Genomic DNA, 15,039 nt, shown 5'->3' on the forward strand with positions numbered 1-15,039 from the left:
CTACATATTGATTTACACATTCTCCAATAGGGGGAGCTCATTACATACAGATGTATACAGTGACCACAAAGGGGGGCTCACTACATAGAGATTTATACAGTCACCACTGGGGGGGGTCTCCCTACATACAAATTTATATAGCCACCACTAGGAGGCGCTCACTATGTAAAAATTTATACAGCTACCACTAGGGGAGCTCAATACATAAAGATTTATACAGTCATTACTCAGAGGAGCTCACTATGTACAGATTTATACAGCCAACACTAGAGGGAGCCCACTACATACAGATTTATACAGTCACCACTAGGGGGAGCTGACTACATACATATTTATATAGCCACCACTAGGGGGAGCTCACTACATACAGATTTATACAGTCACCACTAGGGGAGCTCACTACATACAGATTTATACAGTCACCACTAGGGGGAGCTCTCTACATATGGATTTAAACACCCACTACTAGAGGGATCACACACTACTTAGAGATATGTACAGACGCTGATAGATGGAGTTCAATACATATGGATTTATACAGTAACTACTAAAGGAGCTCACTACATACAGACCAGGGCTGTGAAATTGGTTAGCCAAACCCCTGATTTTGACCCCTCAATTTCCCTGACTTCTGACTTTACAGCTCTGGTCACTACTGAGCATGTACATAAAGTGCAGCACAGATTTATCTCAACTAAAAGCCAAGATCCTCAGATCAGGAACAAGACAGACATTAACAGGAGATTTCATAACTTTCCCATATTAAAAAAATTGCATTGAACTACTGTACCCAATTATATTTTTACTAGTCGAAGTCGATCCATTTTATACCGATGCCACCAAAATAGAAACAGAGTCCACCTTCAACTCCACCAAAATGGACACCTACTTCAGCAAAAATGCTACACGACTATGACTCCACAGCCCTGAAACAGACTTATACAGCTACCACTAGGGGGAGTTCACTACATACAGATTTATACAGTCATCACTAGAGGGAGCTCACTACATACAGATTTATACACCCACCACTAGGGGGAGCTCACTACATACAGATTTATACAGTCACCACTAGAGGGAGCTCACTACATACAGATTTATACAGTCACCACTAGGGGGAAGCTCACTACATACAGATTTATACAGTCACCACTAGATGGAGCTCACTACATACAGATTTATACAGCCACCACTAGGAGGAGCTCACTACATACAGATTTATACAGTCACCACTAGGGGGAGTTCACTACATACAGATTTATACAGCCACCACTAGGGGGAGCTCACTACATACAGATTTATACAGCCACCACTAGGGGGAGTTCACTACATAAAGATTTATACAGCCACCACTAGGGGGAGTTCACTACATATAGATTTATACAGCCACCACTAGGGGGAGCTCACTACATACAGATTTATACAGTCACCACTAGATGGAGCTCACTAAATACAGATTTATACAGCCACCACTAGATGGAGTTCACTACATAGAGATTTATACAGCCACCACTAGGGGAGCTCACTACATACAGATTTATACAGCTACCATTAGGTGGAGTTCACTACATAGAGATTTATACAGCCACCACTAGGGGAGCTCACTACATAAAGATTTATACAGCCACTACTAGAGGGAACTTACAAAATACAGATTTATACAGCCACCACTAGAGGGAACTTACAACATACAGATTGATATAGCCACCACTAAATGGAGCCCACTACATACAGATTTATACAGCCAACACTAGAGGGAGCCCACTACATACAGATTTATACAGTCACCACTAGGGGGAGCTGACTACATATATATTTATATAGCCACCACTAGATGGAGCTCACTACATACAGATTTATACAGTCACCACTAGGGGGAGCTCACTACATACAGATTTATACAGTCACCACTAGGGGGAGCTCTCTACATATGGATTTAAACACCCACTACTAGAGGGATCACACACTACTTAGAGATATGTACAGACGCTGATAGATGGAGTTCACTACATATGGATTTATACAGTAACTACTAGAGGAGCTCACTACATACAGACCAGGGCTGTGAAATTGGTTAGCCAAACCCCTGATTTTGACCCCTCAATTTCCCTGACTTCTGACTTTACAGCTCTGGTCACTACTGAGCATGTACATAAAGTGCAGCACAGATTTATCTCAACTAAAAGCCAAGAGCCTCAGATCAGGAACAAGACAGACATTAACAGGAGATTTCATAACTTTCCCATATTAAAAAAATTGCATTGAACTACTGTACCCAATTATATTTTTACTAGTCGAAGTCGATCCATTTTATACCGATGCCACCAAAATAGATACAGAGTCCACCTTCAACTCCACCAAAATGGACACCTACTTCAGCAAAAATGCTACACGACTATGACTCCAAAGCCCTGAAACAGACTTATACAGCTACCACTAGGGGGAGTTCACTACATACAGATTTATACAGTCATCACTAGAGGGAGCTCACTACATACAGATTTATACACCCACCACTAGGGGGAGCTCACTACATACAGATTTATACAGTCACCACTAGAGGGAGCTCACTACATACAGATTTATACAGTCACCACTAGGGGGAAGCTCACTACATACAGATTTATACAGTCACCACTAGATGGAGCTCACTACATACAGATTTATACAGCCACCACTAGGAGGAGCTCACTACATACAGATTTATACAGTCACCACTAGGGGGAGTTCACTACATACAGATTTATACAGCCACCACTAGGGGGAGCTCACTACATACAGATTTATACAGCCACCACTAGGGGGAGTTCACTACATAAAGATTTATACAGCCACCACTAGGGGGAGTTCACTACATATAGATTTATACAGCCACCACTAGGGGGAGCTCACTACATACAGATTTATACAGTCACCACTAGATGGAGCTCACTAAATACAGATTTATACAGCCACCACTAGATGGAGTTCACTACATAGAGATTTATACAGCCACCACTAGGGGAGCTCACTACATACAGATTTATACAGCTACCATTAGGTGGAGTTCACTACATAGAGATTTATACAGCCACCACTAGGGGAGCTCACTACATAAAGATTTATACAGCCACTACTAGAGGGAACTTACAAAATACAGATTTATACAGCCACCACTAGAGGGAACTTACAACATACAGATTGATATAGCCACCACTAAATGGAGCCCACTACATACAGATTTATACAGCCAACACTAGAGGGAGCCCACTACATACAGATTTATACAGTCACCACTAGGGGGAGCTGACTACATATATATTTATATAGCCACCACTAGATGGAGCTCACTACATACAGATTTATACAGTCACCACTAGGGGGAGCTCACTACATACAGATTTATACAGTCACCACTAGGGGGAGCTCTCTACATATGGATTTAAACACCCACTACTAGAGGGATCACACACTACTTAGAGATATGTACAGACGCTGATAGATGGAGTTCACTACATATGGATTTATACAGTAACTACTAGAGGAGCTCACTACATACAGACCAGGGCTGTGAAATTGGTTAGCCAAACCCCTGATTTTGACCCCTCAATTTCCCTGACTTCTGACTTTACAGCTCTGGTCACTACTGAGCATGTACATAAAGTGCAGCACAGATTTATCTCAACTAAAAGCCAAGAGCCTCAGATCAGGAACAAGACAGACATTAACAGGAGATTTCATAACTTTCCCATATTAAAAAAATTGCATTGAACTACTGTACCCAATTATATTTTTACTAGTCGAAGTCGATCCATTTTATACCGATGCCACCAAAATAGATACAGAGTCCACCTTCAACTCCACCAAAATGGACACCTACTTCAGCAAAAATGCTACACGACTATGACTCCAAAGCCCTGAAACAGACTTATACAGCTACCACTAGGGGGAGTTCACTACATACAGATTTATACAGTCACCACTAGAGGGAGCTCACTACATACAGATTTATACACCCTCCACTAGGGGGAGCTCACTACATACAGATTTATAGTCACCACTAGAGGGAGCTCACTACATACAGATTTATACAGTCACCACTAGGGGGAAGCTCACTACATACAGATTTATACAGTCACCACTAGATGGAGCTCACTACATACAGATTTATACAGCCACCACTAGGAGGAGCTCACTACATACAGATTTATACAGTCACAACTAGGGGGAGTTCACTACATACAGATTTATACAGCCACCACTAGGGGGAGCTCACTACATACAGATTTATACAGCCACCACTAGGGGGAGTTCACTACATAAAGATTTATACAGCCACCACTAGGGGGAGTTCACTACTTATAGATTTATACAGCCACCACTAGGGGGAGCTCACTACATACAGATTTATACAGCCACCACTAGGGGGAAGCTCACTACATACAGATTTATACAGTCACCACTAGAGGGAGCTCACTACATACAGATTTATACAGCCACCACTAGTGGGAGCTCACTATATATAGATTTATACAGTCACCACTGGAGGGCGTTCACTACATACAGATTATACAGCCATCACTAGGGGGAGCTCACTACATACAGATTTATACAGTCACCACTAAAGGGAGCTCGCTACATACAGATTTATACAGTCACCACTAGAGGGAGCTCACTACATACAGATTTATACACTCACCACTAGAGGGAGCTCACTACATACAGATTTATACAGCCACCACTAGATACAGCTCACTACATACAGATTTATACTGTCACCACTAGATGGAGCTCACAACATACTTTTATATAGCCACCACTAGGGGGAACTCATTATATATACAGTGAATATTAAAGTCTACACACCCCTATTAAAATGCCAGGTTTTCGTCATGTAAAAAATCCTTCTAAGAAGAATCATTTCAGAACTTTCTCCATTTTTAATGTCACCTATAATAAATACAATTCAATAGAAAAACAAACTTAATTGTTTGGGGAGGTGGAAAAATAATTATTTAAGTTCCCTTTGGATTTATGACAGCATTCAGTGTTGTGTGGTCAGAGTCTATTGGCGCGGCACATCGAGAAATTGGCAATTTTTGCCCCTTCTTCCTTGCAGTCGCTCCACATGTCAGATTGCTGAGGCATCTCTTGTGTACAGAACCCTCTACAGGTCATCACAGATTTTCAATTGTATTAATATCTAGGTTTGGGCTGGGTCATTCCAAAACTATGATCCTTCTGGCAAAGCTATTCTTTTTTTGGAGGTCACTTACGGTCATCTTCAGCTTTTTAACAGAGGCTTCAAGGTTTTGATGAAAAATTGACTGGCTGATATTTGTAAGTGTTCATAATTCCCTCCACCTTCTCTAAAGCCCCTGTTCCAGCTGCTGAAAAATAGCCCCAAAGCACAATGCTGCTTCCACCATGCCTCACTGTGGGGATGGTGATCTTTTGGTGATGCATAGTTTCGGCTTTTGGATTTATGGCAAAATCACTTAACCTTGGTCTCATCAGACAGAACATGTTTCCCACAGACTTAATGCAAGTTTTGGCAAAACATAGCCAGGCTTGGAGGTTTTATTTGTAAGAAAAGGCTTCCATCTTGACCCCTAACTCCACACGCCGGACATATGAACAGTACGGGAGATTGTTGTCTGAACACCACCAGTACTTGACAGAAATTCCTGCAGCTCCTTTATTGTTGCTGTAGGCCTCTTGACTGCCGCCCGAATGCTCCTTTTTTCATCAATTTTTGAGAGTCATCCAATTCTACATAATGTCACTACTTCGTGACAGTTTTATACTCTCGATGATACATCTAATGCCTTGGAAATGTTTTGTACCTTCAGAATGAGAACTTTTAACAATTAGATCCCTTTGCTGTGTTGTCAGCTGTTTATAGATCATAGCTTTTCCTATAAGTTGTAACTAAGAAAATGTCAGTAAAGTCTTCCAAGACCAGCAAAACTTTATAAGGCGTTGATCAGAATACATTTTAAGGAAACTGGAGGGTTAATATATCAGACACTGCCTGCATGACTTCAGACAGGTATGTTTGACTCTGAAACACTGCAGAATTATCGAGAGGAACATACTTTAAAAGCCGGCCTTGGACAAAGGCACCCAGGAGACTGGTTGGAAAGGCCAGGTCTCTCCTTGCGTGCGTGTATGCAGAGACATCATGCAGGCAGTGCCTGATAGATGCGGCCTGTGGATTTGGCAACATGTTTCAGCTGTCAGTTTCCCTTTAAATAATTGCGGCTGTGCACTGACTACTAACATGAGATTATATGTGATTGGATAATTCTGAACACAACCACATCCCAATTATAAGAGGGTGTTCACAGTTGTGCAACCACATTATTTTATTTTTTCCCATCAAAATGGTGTCAGTTTGTTTCTCAAATGAATTGTACAGATTATGGGCAACACTAAAGGTGAAAAAAATTTCTGAAATAATCCTTCTTGGTAGAATTTTTTTTACATGACAAAAACCTGTCATTATAACAGGAGTGAGTAGACTTTTTGATATACACTGTGTACAGTCACCACTAGGGGGAGCTCACTACATACAGATTTATACAGCCACCACTAGGAGGAGCTCACAACATACAGATTTATACAGCCACCACTAGGGGGAGCTCACTACATATAGATTTATACAGCCACCACTAGAGGGAGCTCACTACATACAGATTTATACAGCCACAACTAGGGGGAGCTCACAACATACAGATTTATACAGCCACCACTAGAGGGTGCTCACTACATACAGATTTATACAGTCACCACTAAAGGGAGCTCACTACATACAGATTTATACAGTCACCACTAAAGGGAGCTCACTACATACAGATTTATACAGCCACCACTAGGGGGAGCTCACTACATACAGATTTATACAGCCACCACTAGAGGGAGCTCACTACATACAGATTTATACAGTCACCACTAAAGGGAGCTCACTACATACAGATTTATACAGCCACCACTAGAGGGAGCTCACTACATACAGATTTATACAGCCACCACTAGAGGGAGCTCACTACATACAGATTTATACAGTCACCACTAGAGGGAGATCACTACATACAGATTTATACAGTCACCACTAAAGGGAGCTCACTACATACAGATTTATACAGCCACCACTAGAGGGAGCTCACTACATACAGATTTATACAGCCACCACTAGGAGGAGCTCACTACATACAGATTTATACAGTCACCACTAGAGGGAGCTCACTACATATAGATTTATACAGCCACCACTAGAGGGAGCTCACTACATACAGATTTATACAGTCACCACTAGAGGGCGCTCACTACATATAGATTTATACAGCCACCACTAGAGGGAGCTCACTACATATAGATTTATAAAGTCACCAATGGAGGGCGTTCACTACATACAGATTTATACAGCTACCACTAGGAGGCTCACTACATACAGATTTATACAGCCACCACTAAAGGGAGCTTATTACATACAGATTTATACAGCCACCACTAGAGGGAGCTCATTACATACAGATTTATACAGCCACCACTAGAGGGAGCTCACTGCATACATATTTGTACAGTCACCACTAGAGGGAGCTCATTACATACAGATTTATACATCCACCACTAGATGGAGCTCATTACATACAGATTTAACAAGCCACCACTAGATGGAGCTCATTACATACAGATTTATACAGGCACCACTAGAGGGAGCTCTTTACACACAGATTTATACAGCCACCACTTGATGGAGCTCATTACATACAGATTTATACAGCCACCACTAGAGGGAGCTCACTGCATACAGATTTGTACAGTCACCACTAGAGGGAGCTTATTACATACAGATTTATACATCCACCACTAGATGGAGCTCATTACATACAGATTTAACAAGCCACCACTAGCTGGAGCTCATTACAAACAGATGTATACAACCACCACTAGATGGAGCTCATTACATATAGATTTATACAGGCACCACTAGAGGGAGCTCGCTACATACAGATTTATACAGCCACTACTAGGTGGAGCTCATTACATACAGATTTATAAAACCACCACTAGATGGAGCTCTTTACACACAGATTTATACAGCCACCACTAGATGGAGCTCATTACACACAGATTTATACAGTCACCACTAGATGGAGCTCATTACATACAGATTTATACAGCCACCACTAGATGGAGCTCACTACATACACATTTATAAAGTCATCACTAGGGAGAGCTCACTACATACAGATTTATACAGTTACTACTAGACGGAGTTCACTACATACATGATTTGTATAGCCTACACTAGGGGGAGTTCACTACATACAGGTTTATAGAGTCACCACTAAAGGGAGCTCACTACATACAGATTTATACAGTCACCACTAGAGGGAGCTCAATACATACAGAGTTATACAGTCACCACTAAAGGGAGCTCACTACATACAGATTTATACAGCCACCACTAGGGGGAGCTCACTACATACAGATTTATACAGCCACCACTAGAGGGAGCTCACTACATACAGATTTATACAGTCACCACTAGGAGGAGCTCACTACATACAGATTTATACAGTCACCACTAGAGGGAGCTCACTACATATAGATTTATACAGCCACCACTAGGGGGAGCTCACTACATATAGATTTATAAAGTAACCACTGGAGGGCGTTCACTACATACAGATTTATACAGCCACCACTAGGAGGAGCTCACTACATACAGATTTATACAGCCACCACTAAAGGGAGCTCATTACATACAGATTTATACAGCCACCACTAGAGGGAGCGCACTGCATACAGATTTGTACAGTCACCACTAGAGGGAGCTTATTACATACAGATTTATACATCCACCACTAGATGGCGCTCATTACATACAGATTTAACAAGCCACCACTAGCTGGAGCTCATTACAAACAGATGTATAGAACCACCACTAGATGGAGCTCATTACATATAGATTTATACAGGCACCACTAGAGGGAGCTCGCTACATACAGATTTATACAGCCACTACTAGGGGGAGCTCATTACATACAGATTTATAAAACCACCACTAGATGGAGCTCTTTACACACAGATTTATACAGCCACCACTAGATGGAGCTCATTACACACAGATTTATACAGTCACCACTAGATGGAGCTCATTACATACAGATTTATACAGCCACCACTAGATGGAGCTCACTACATACACATTTATAAAGTCATCACTAGGGAGAGCTCACTACATACAGATTTATACATTTACTACTAGACGGAGTTCACTACATACATGATTTGTATAGCCTGCACTAGGGGGAGTTCACTACATACAGGTTTATAGAGTCACCACTAAAGGGAGCTCACTACATACAGATTTATACAGTCACCACTAGAGGGAGCTCAATACATACAGAGTTATACAGTCACCACTAGGGGGAGCTCACTACATACAGATTTATACAGTCACCACTAGAGGCAGCTCACTACATACAGATTTATACAGCCACCACTAGATGGAGCTCATTACATACAGATGTAACAAGCCACCACTAGCTGGAGCTCATTACAAACAGATTTATACAACCACCACTAGATGGAGCTCATTACATATAGATTTATACAGGCACCACTAGAGGGAGCTCGCTACATACAGATTTATACAGCTACCACTAAAGGGAGCTCATTACATACAGATTTATACATTCACCACTAGATGGAGCTCATTACATACAGAGTTAACAAGCCACCACTAGAGGGAGCTCACTACATACAGATTTATACAGCCACCACTAGGAGGAGCTCACTACATACAGATTTATACAGTCACCACTAGAGGGAGCTCACTACATATAGATTTATACAGCCACCACTGGAGGGCGTTCACTACATACAGATTTATACAGCCACCACTAGGAGGAGCTCACTACATACAGATTTATACAGCCACCACTAAAGGGAGCTCATTACATACAGATTTATACAGTCACCACTAGAGGGAGCTCATTACATACAGATTTATACATCCACCACTAGATGGAGCTCATTACATACAGATTTAACAAGCCACCACTAGCTGGAGCTCATTTCATACAGATTTATACAACTACCACTAGATGGAGCTCATTACATACAGATTTATACAGGCACCACTAGGGGGAGCTCATTACATACAGATTTATACAACCACCACTAGATGGAGTTCTTTACACACAGATTTTTACAGCCACCACTAGGAGGAGCTCACTACATACATATTTATACAGCCACCACTAAAGGGAGCTCATTACATACAGATTTATACAGTCACCACTAGAGGGAGCTCATTACATACAGATTTATACATCCACCACTAGATGGAGCTCATTACATACAGATTTAACAAGCCACCACTAGCTGGAGCTCATTTCATACAGATTTATACAACTACCACTAGATGGAGCTCATTACATACAGATTTATACAGGCACCACTAGGGGGAGCTCATTACATACAGATTTATACAGGCACCACTAGGTGGAGCTCTTTACACACAGATTTATACAGCCACCACTAGATGGAGCTCATTACACACAGATTTATACAGTCACCACTAGATGGAGCTCATTACATACAGATTTATACAGCCACCACTAGAGGGAGCTCACTGCATACAGATTTGTACAGTCACCACTAGAGGGAGCTCATTACATACAGATTTATACATCCACCACTAGATGGAGCTCATTACATACAGATTTAACAAGCCACCACTAGCTGGAGCTCATTACAAACAGATTTATACAACCACCACTAGATGGAGCTCATTACATATAGATTTATACAGGCACCACTAGAGGGAGCTCGCTACATACAGATTTATACAGCCACCACTAGGGGGAGCTCATTACATACAGATTTATACAACCACCACTAGATGGAGCTCATTAAATATAGATTTATACAGTCACCACTAGATGCAGCTCATTACATACAGATTTATACAGCCACCACTAGATGGAGCTCACTATATACACATTTATAAAGACACCACTAGGGAGAGCTCACTACATACAGATTTATACAGTTACTACTAGACGGAGCTCACTACATACAGATTTATACAGTTACTACTAGACGGAGCTCACTACATACAGGATTTGTATAGCCTACACTAGGGGGAGTTCACTACATACAGGTTTATAGAGTCACCACTAGAGGGAGCTCACTACATACAGATTTATACAGCCACCACTAGGAGGCGCTCACTACATACAGATTTATATAGTCACCACTAGGAGGAGCTCACTACATACAGATTTATACAGCCACCACTAGAGGGAGCTCACTACATACAGATTTATACAGCCACCACTAGGGGGAGCTCACTATATACAGATTTATACAGCCACCACTAGGGGGAGCTCACTACATACAGATTTATACAGCCACCATTAGGGGGAGCTCACTACATACAGATTTATACAGCCACCACTAGAGGGAGCTCATTACATACAGATTTATACAGTCACCACTAGAGGGAGCTCAGTACATACAGATTTATACGGCCACCACTAGGGGGAGCTCACTACATACAGATTTATACAGTCACCACTAGAGGGAGCTCACTACATACAGATTTATACAGTTGCTACTAGACGGAGCTCACTACATACCGGATTTGTATAGCCTACTCTAGGGGGAGTTCACTACATACAGGTTTATAGAGTCACCACTAGAGGGAGCTCACTACATACAGATTTATACAGCCACCACTAGGAGGAGCTCACTACATACAGATTTATATAGTCACCACTAGGAGGAGCTCACTACATACAGATTTATATAGTTACCACTTGAGGACAAAAGGTGAGCCAGGCTGACCCACTGTCCTATCATTTTCCAGGTCCCTGTAACCTTTGATGATGTGGCCGCTTATTTTTCTGAGGATGAATGGAAAGACCTGGAGGAATGTCAGAAGGAGCTATACAAGGACATGATGAAAGAGAATTATGAAGCTCTCATCTCCCTGGGTAATTTGACTGCTTACACCCGGACATACAGTACATACAGCCGGCAGAGTATTACACCATTGACCTCTACAGAGATCTGCAGAGCATTACCTCTACCTTCTGACAGATATATAGTGATATATTCTGCAGATTCCTACATCACAGACTTCACCAGAGAACTGCAGAACATTCTGCTCTGTCCTCTAGCTCGTGACATAGAGATGTATTCTGCAGATTATTACTTTACTATACTTCTCATCTTCTCACTATATACTGTCCTCCATATAAAGAGATCTAACATTTTTCTCTGCAGAAGATGCACCAGTCAACGAGAAAGACAAGACAAAGTACAATGACAAGCTGGAGAACGGTGACACCTCGTCCATTCCTGTGCTGGATCAAACATCATGTCCAGAGATTGAGAACAACCTCGGATGTCAAACAACTCCCAGCAGATCCCAGGAGAGTCAGGGTGTAAACCATGCCGAAAATGTCTCCTCTTATCCGGAAAGTTTTAGCCCTGTAACCAACCAGCTGGACTGTACGAAAGATGAAGGGGAGAAGCTTTACCAGTGCTCAGAGTGCGGCAAGAACTTCCGAAAGCGAGATAGTCTGAAGCGTCACCAGCAGACGCACACGGGAGAACGCCCCTATAACTGCATTGAATGTGGGAAAAGTTTCATCCAGAAGCAGCACCTGGTCACGCACCTGAGGACTCACACGGGGGAGAGGCCGTACAAATGTGAAGAGTGCGGGAAAAGCCTGAGCACCAATGAGCGTCTGAAGATCCACCAGAGGATTCACACAGGGGAGCGGCCATACAAGTGCGGGGACTGTGGGAAGAGCTTCAGAGCTCACCGGGTCCTTAAGGTACATCAACAAACGCACACCGGGGAGAGAATCCACAAGTGTGAGGACTGTGGGAAGAGATTTAGGCATAAGCAGACTCTTTTGGCTCATCAGAGGAGTCACTCGGGTGAGACCACGTATAGCTGCAATGAGTGTGGCGAGAGCTTCCGAACCTTCAAGCACCTTAAGTTCCACCAAAAACAGCATCGTGGTGAAAAACCACATGAGTGTGAGGACTGTGGGAAGGGCTTCCGGAAACGAGAACATCTCAGGCGCCATCAGCAGATCCATACTGGTGAACGTCCGTTCTCTTGTGAAGAATGTGGCAAGGGCTTTATACAAAAACATCACCTTGTCAGACACCAGAGAACTCACACAGGCGAGAGACCGTTCACTGTGGTAATAGTGGAGGAATTCCCTTATAATAACGCCTCCTCTACCGGCACGTGCCGAGGAAGTCCTCATATCTGCAGTGAATGCGGCAAGAGCTTCACCACATACGAACACCTGAAGAGGCACAACAGGATACACACCGGAGAGCGGCCCAACAAGTGCAATGACTGCGGCAGGACCTTTAAGTCTCAGAAACTCCTCAAGGCACATAAAAAAGCACAGGACGAGGAGACGGGGCTCTGCAGAGAAGAAGACAGCGAGAACAGCGAGAGCCAGAGGGCAGGACCCGGCGAAAAACCCTTTGAATGTGGCGAATGCGGCAAAACTTTCCGTTTCCTGAAGCACTTGAAGTTCCACTTGCACACTCACACCGGGGAGAGACCCTTCAAATGCGAGTTGTGCCAGAAGACGTTCCGTAAGCGCGATTGTCTGAAGAGACATCAGCAGATACACACGGGGGAGAGACCCTTCACCTGCGCAGACTGCGGAAAGGGCTTTATCCAAAAGCAACATTTAGTGCGACACCAGCGAACGCACACCGGGGAACGTCCTTATATATGTAGTGAATGTGGGAAGACCTTCAGCACCTGTGAGCACCTTAAAATACACGGTCGGACCCACACGGGGGAAAAACCCTACAAGTGCAATGACTGCGGGCAAAGCTTCCGCAAGAGAGAATACCTCAAATGCCACCAGCAGACCCACACTGGAGAGAGACCCTTCACCTGCTCAGAGTGTGGGAAAAGTTTCATCCAGAAGCATCATCTCATTGCCCATCTACGTACTCACACCGGGGAACGACCGTACCAGTGCAACGACTGCGGCAAGACGTTTAGGCACAAGCAGAATCTCACCACACATCAAAAGACTCATGGGATTGGCTTATAGGGGGGAGAGCTCTCATCTAATTTCACTGTGGACCCAGAGATCTGCATCTCCTGCCCTTCTCGGTCTTAAATTGTCCAGTCCTTATAATCATGGCCATACTACATAACGCTACTGAATAATAAGATAATGACTAGTCCCACCACTATCAGTCACCTTCATGGTCCTTACATTTTTGGTTTTGTTTTTAACGTCTCTTTTCCGATCCGTGGCGGCTGATAGAAAAAGAGAAGATTTGCCAAGTGTGCAACGTCGGACACAGCTTCTTCCACCCGTATTATGAAGACTTTGCTTTGTTACAATAATGTGCAGATCCCTGCCCCTTCCCGGTTCCTGGACCCTCAGCCGGGGACCATTTCCTTCAGTGTAAATCAGTTTACTACATGGTGTATTGTGTACATGATAGGAATGGCAGGTGCCAACATACCCAAGATACGCACTTCAGGTTTTTGCCCACATGGTATTATTATTATTATGCGGCATCAGAACGTAAGCACAAGCGCCATTGTCTGCCCCCATATTTCCCGATCGCAGGACGTCAGGACAGGCAGAGTATCTCCAAGATCCTCAGCCTTAGGGAGTAATGGCCGACCTTGTGCATACCGCAATATCACATGTTACATTATCCGCCGGGTATGTGGAATGTGCAGCCCCCAGACCGTTACCATTATTTTTATATTATAAAAGGCAGTATTTACTTTACGTCTCCTCGTTTATTTCTCCGTATGATTTCCAGAAATCCAGATGACATTTCTGTTGTGTCGAATCTTATTTTGGTCCTATAAGAAAAGTATCAAAAATGTATCTAGCACCAAACATGTGGAGACATGAGGGGTCAGCGGGTGCCCCGATCTGCGAGCCAAAACCGCACTGACCAGGGATTATCCCACCGAATGCCCGCTCTCCTATCACCGTGTACATAACGCTATTAAGAGTGCAC

At 43.0% G+C, this 15,039-nt stretch overlaps 1 protein-coding gene across 1 annotated transcript in view; it reads left to right on the forward strand.

Moving 5' to 3' along the window:
- LOC141054062 (uncharacterized) overlaps window positions 1–14,801 on the forward strand; it is a 30,645-nt gene extending 15,844 nt beyond the window's left edge. The window contains exons 2-3 of the mRNA XM_073551239.1: window positions 11,867–11,993; window positions 12,286–14,801. Of these exons, the coding sequence (XP_073407340.1) occupies window positions 11,867–11,993; window positions 12,286–14,102 (1,944 nt within the window). The 3' untranslated portion in view covers window positions 14,103–14,801. The remainder of the gene's footprint in view (window positions 1–11,866; window positions 11,994–12,285) is intronic.
- Window positions 14,802–15,039: the final 238 nt, after the last annotated feature.

The sequence above is a fragment of the Dendrobates tinctorius genome, unplaced genomic scaffold (genome assembly GCF_039654945.1).
Source record: "Dendrobates tinctorius isolate UK_male_01 unplaced genomic scaffold, ASM3965494v1 ptg000173l, whole genome shotgun sequence".
NCBI lineage: Eukaryota > Metazoa > Chordata > Amphibia > Anura > Dendrobatidae > Dendrobates > Dendrobates tinctorius.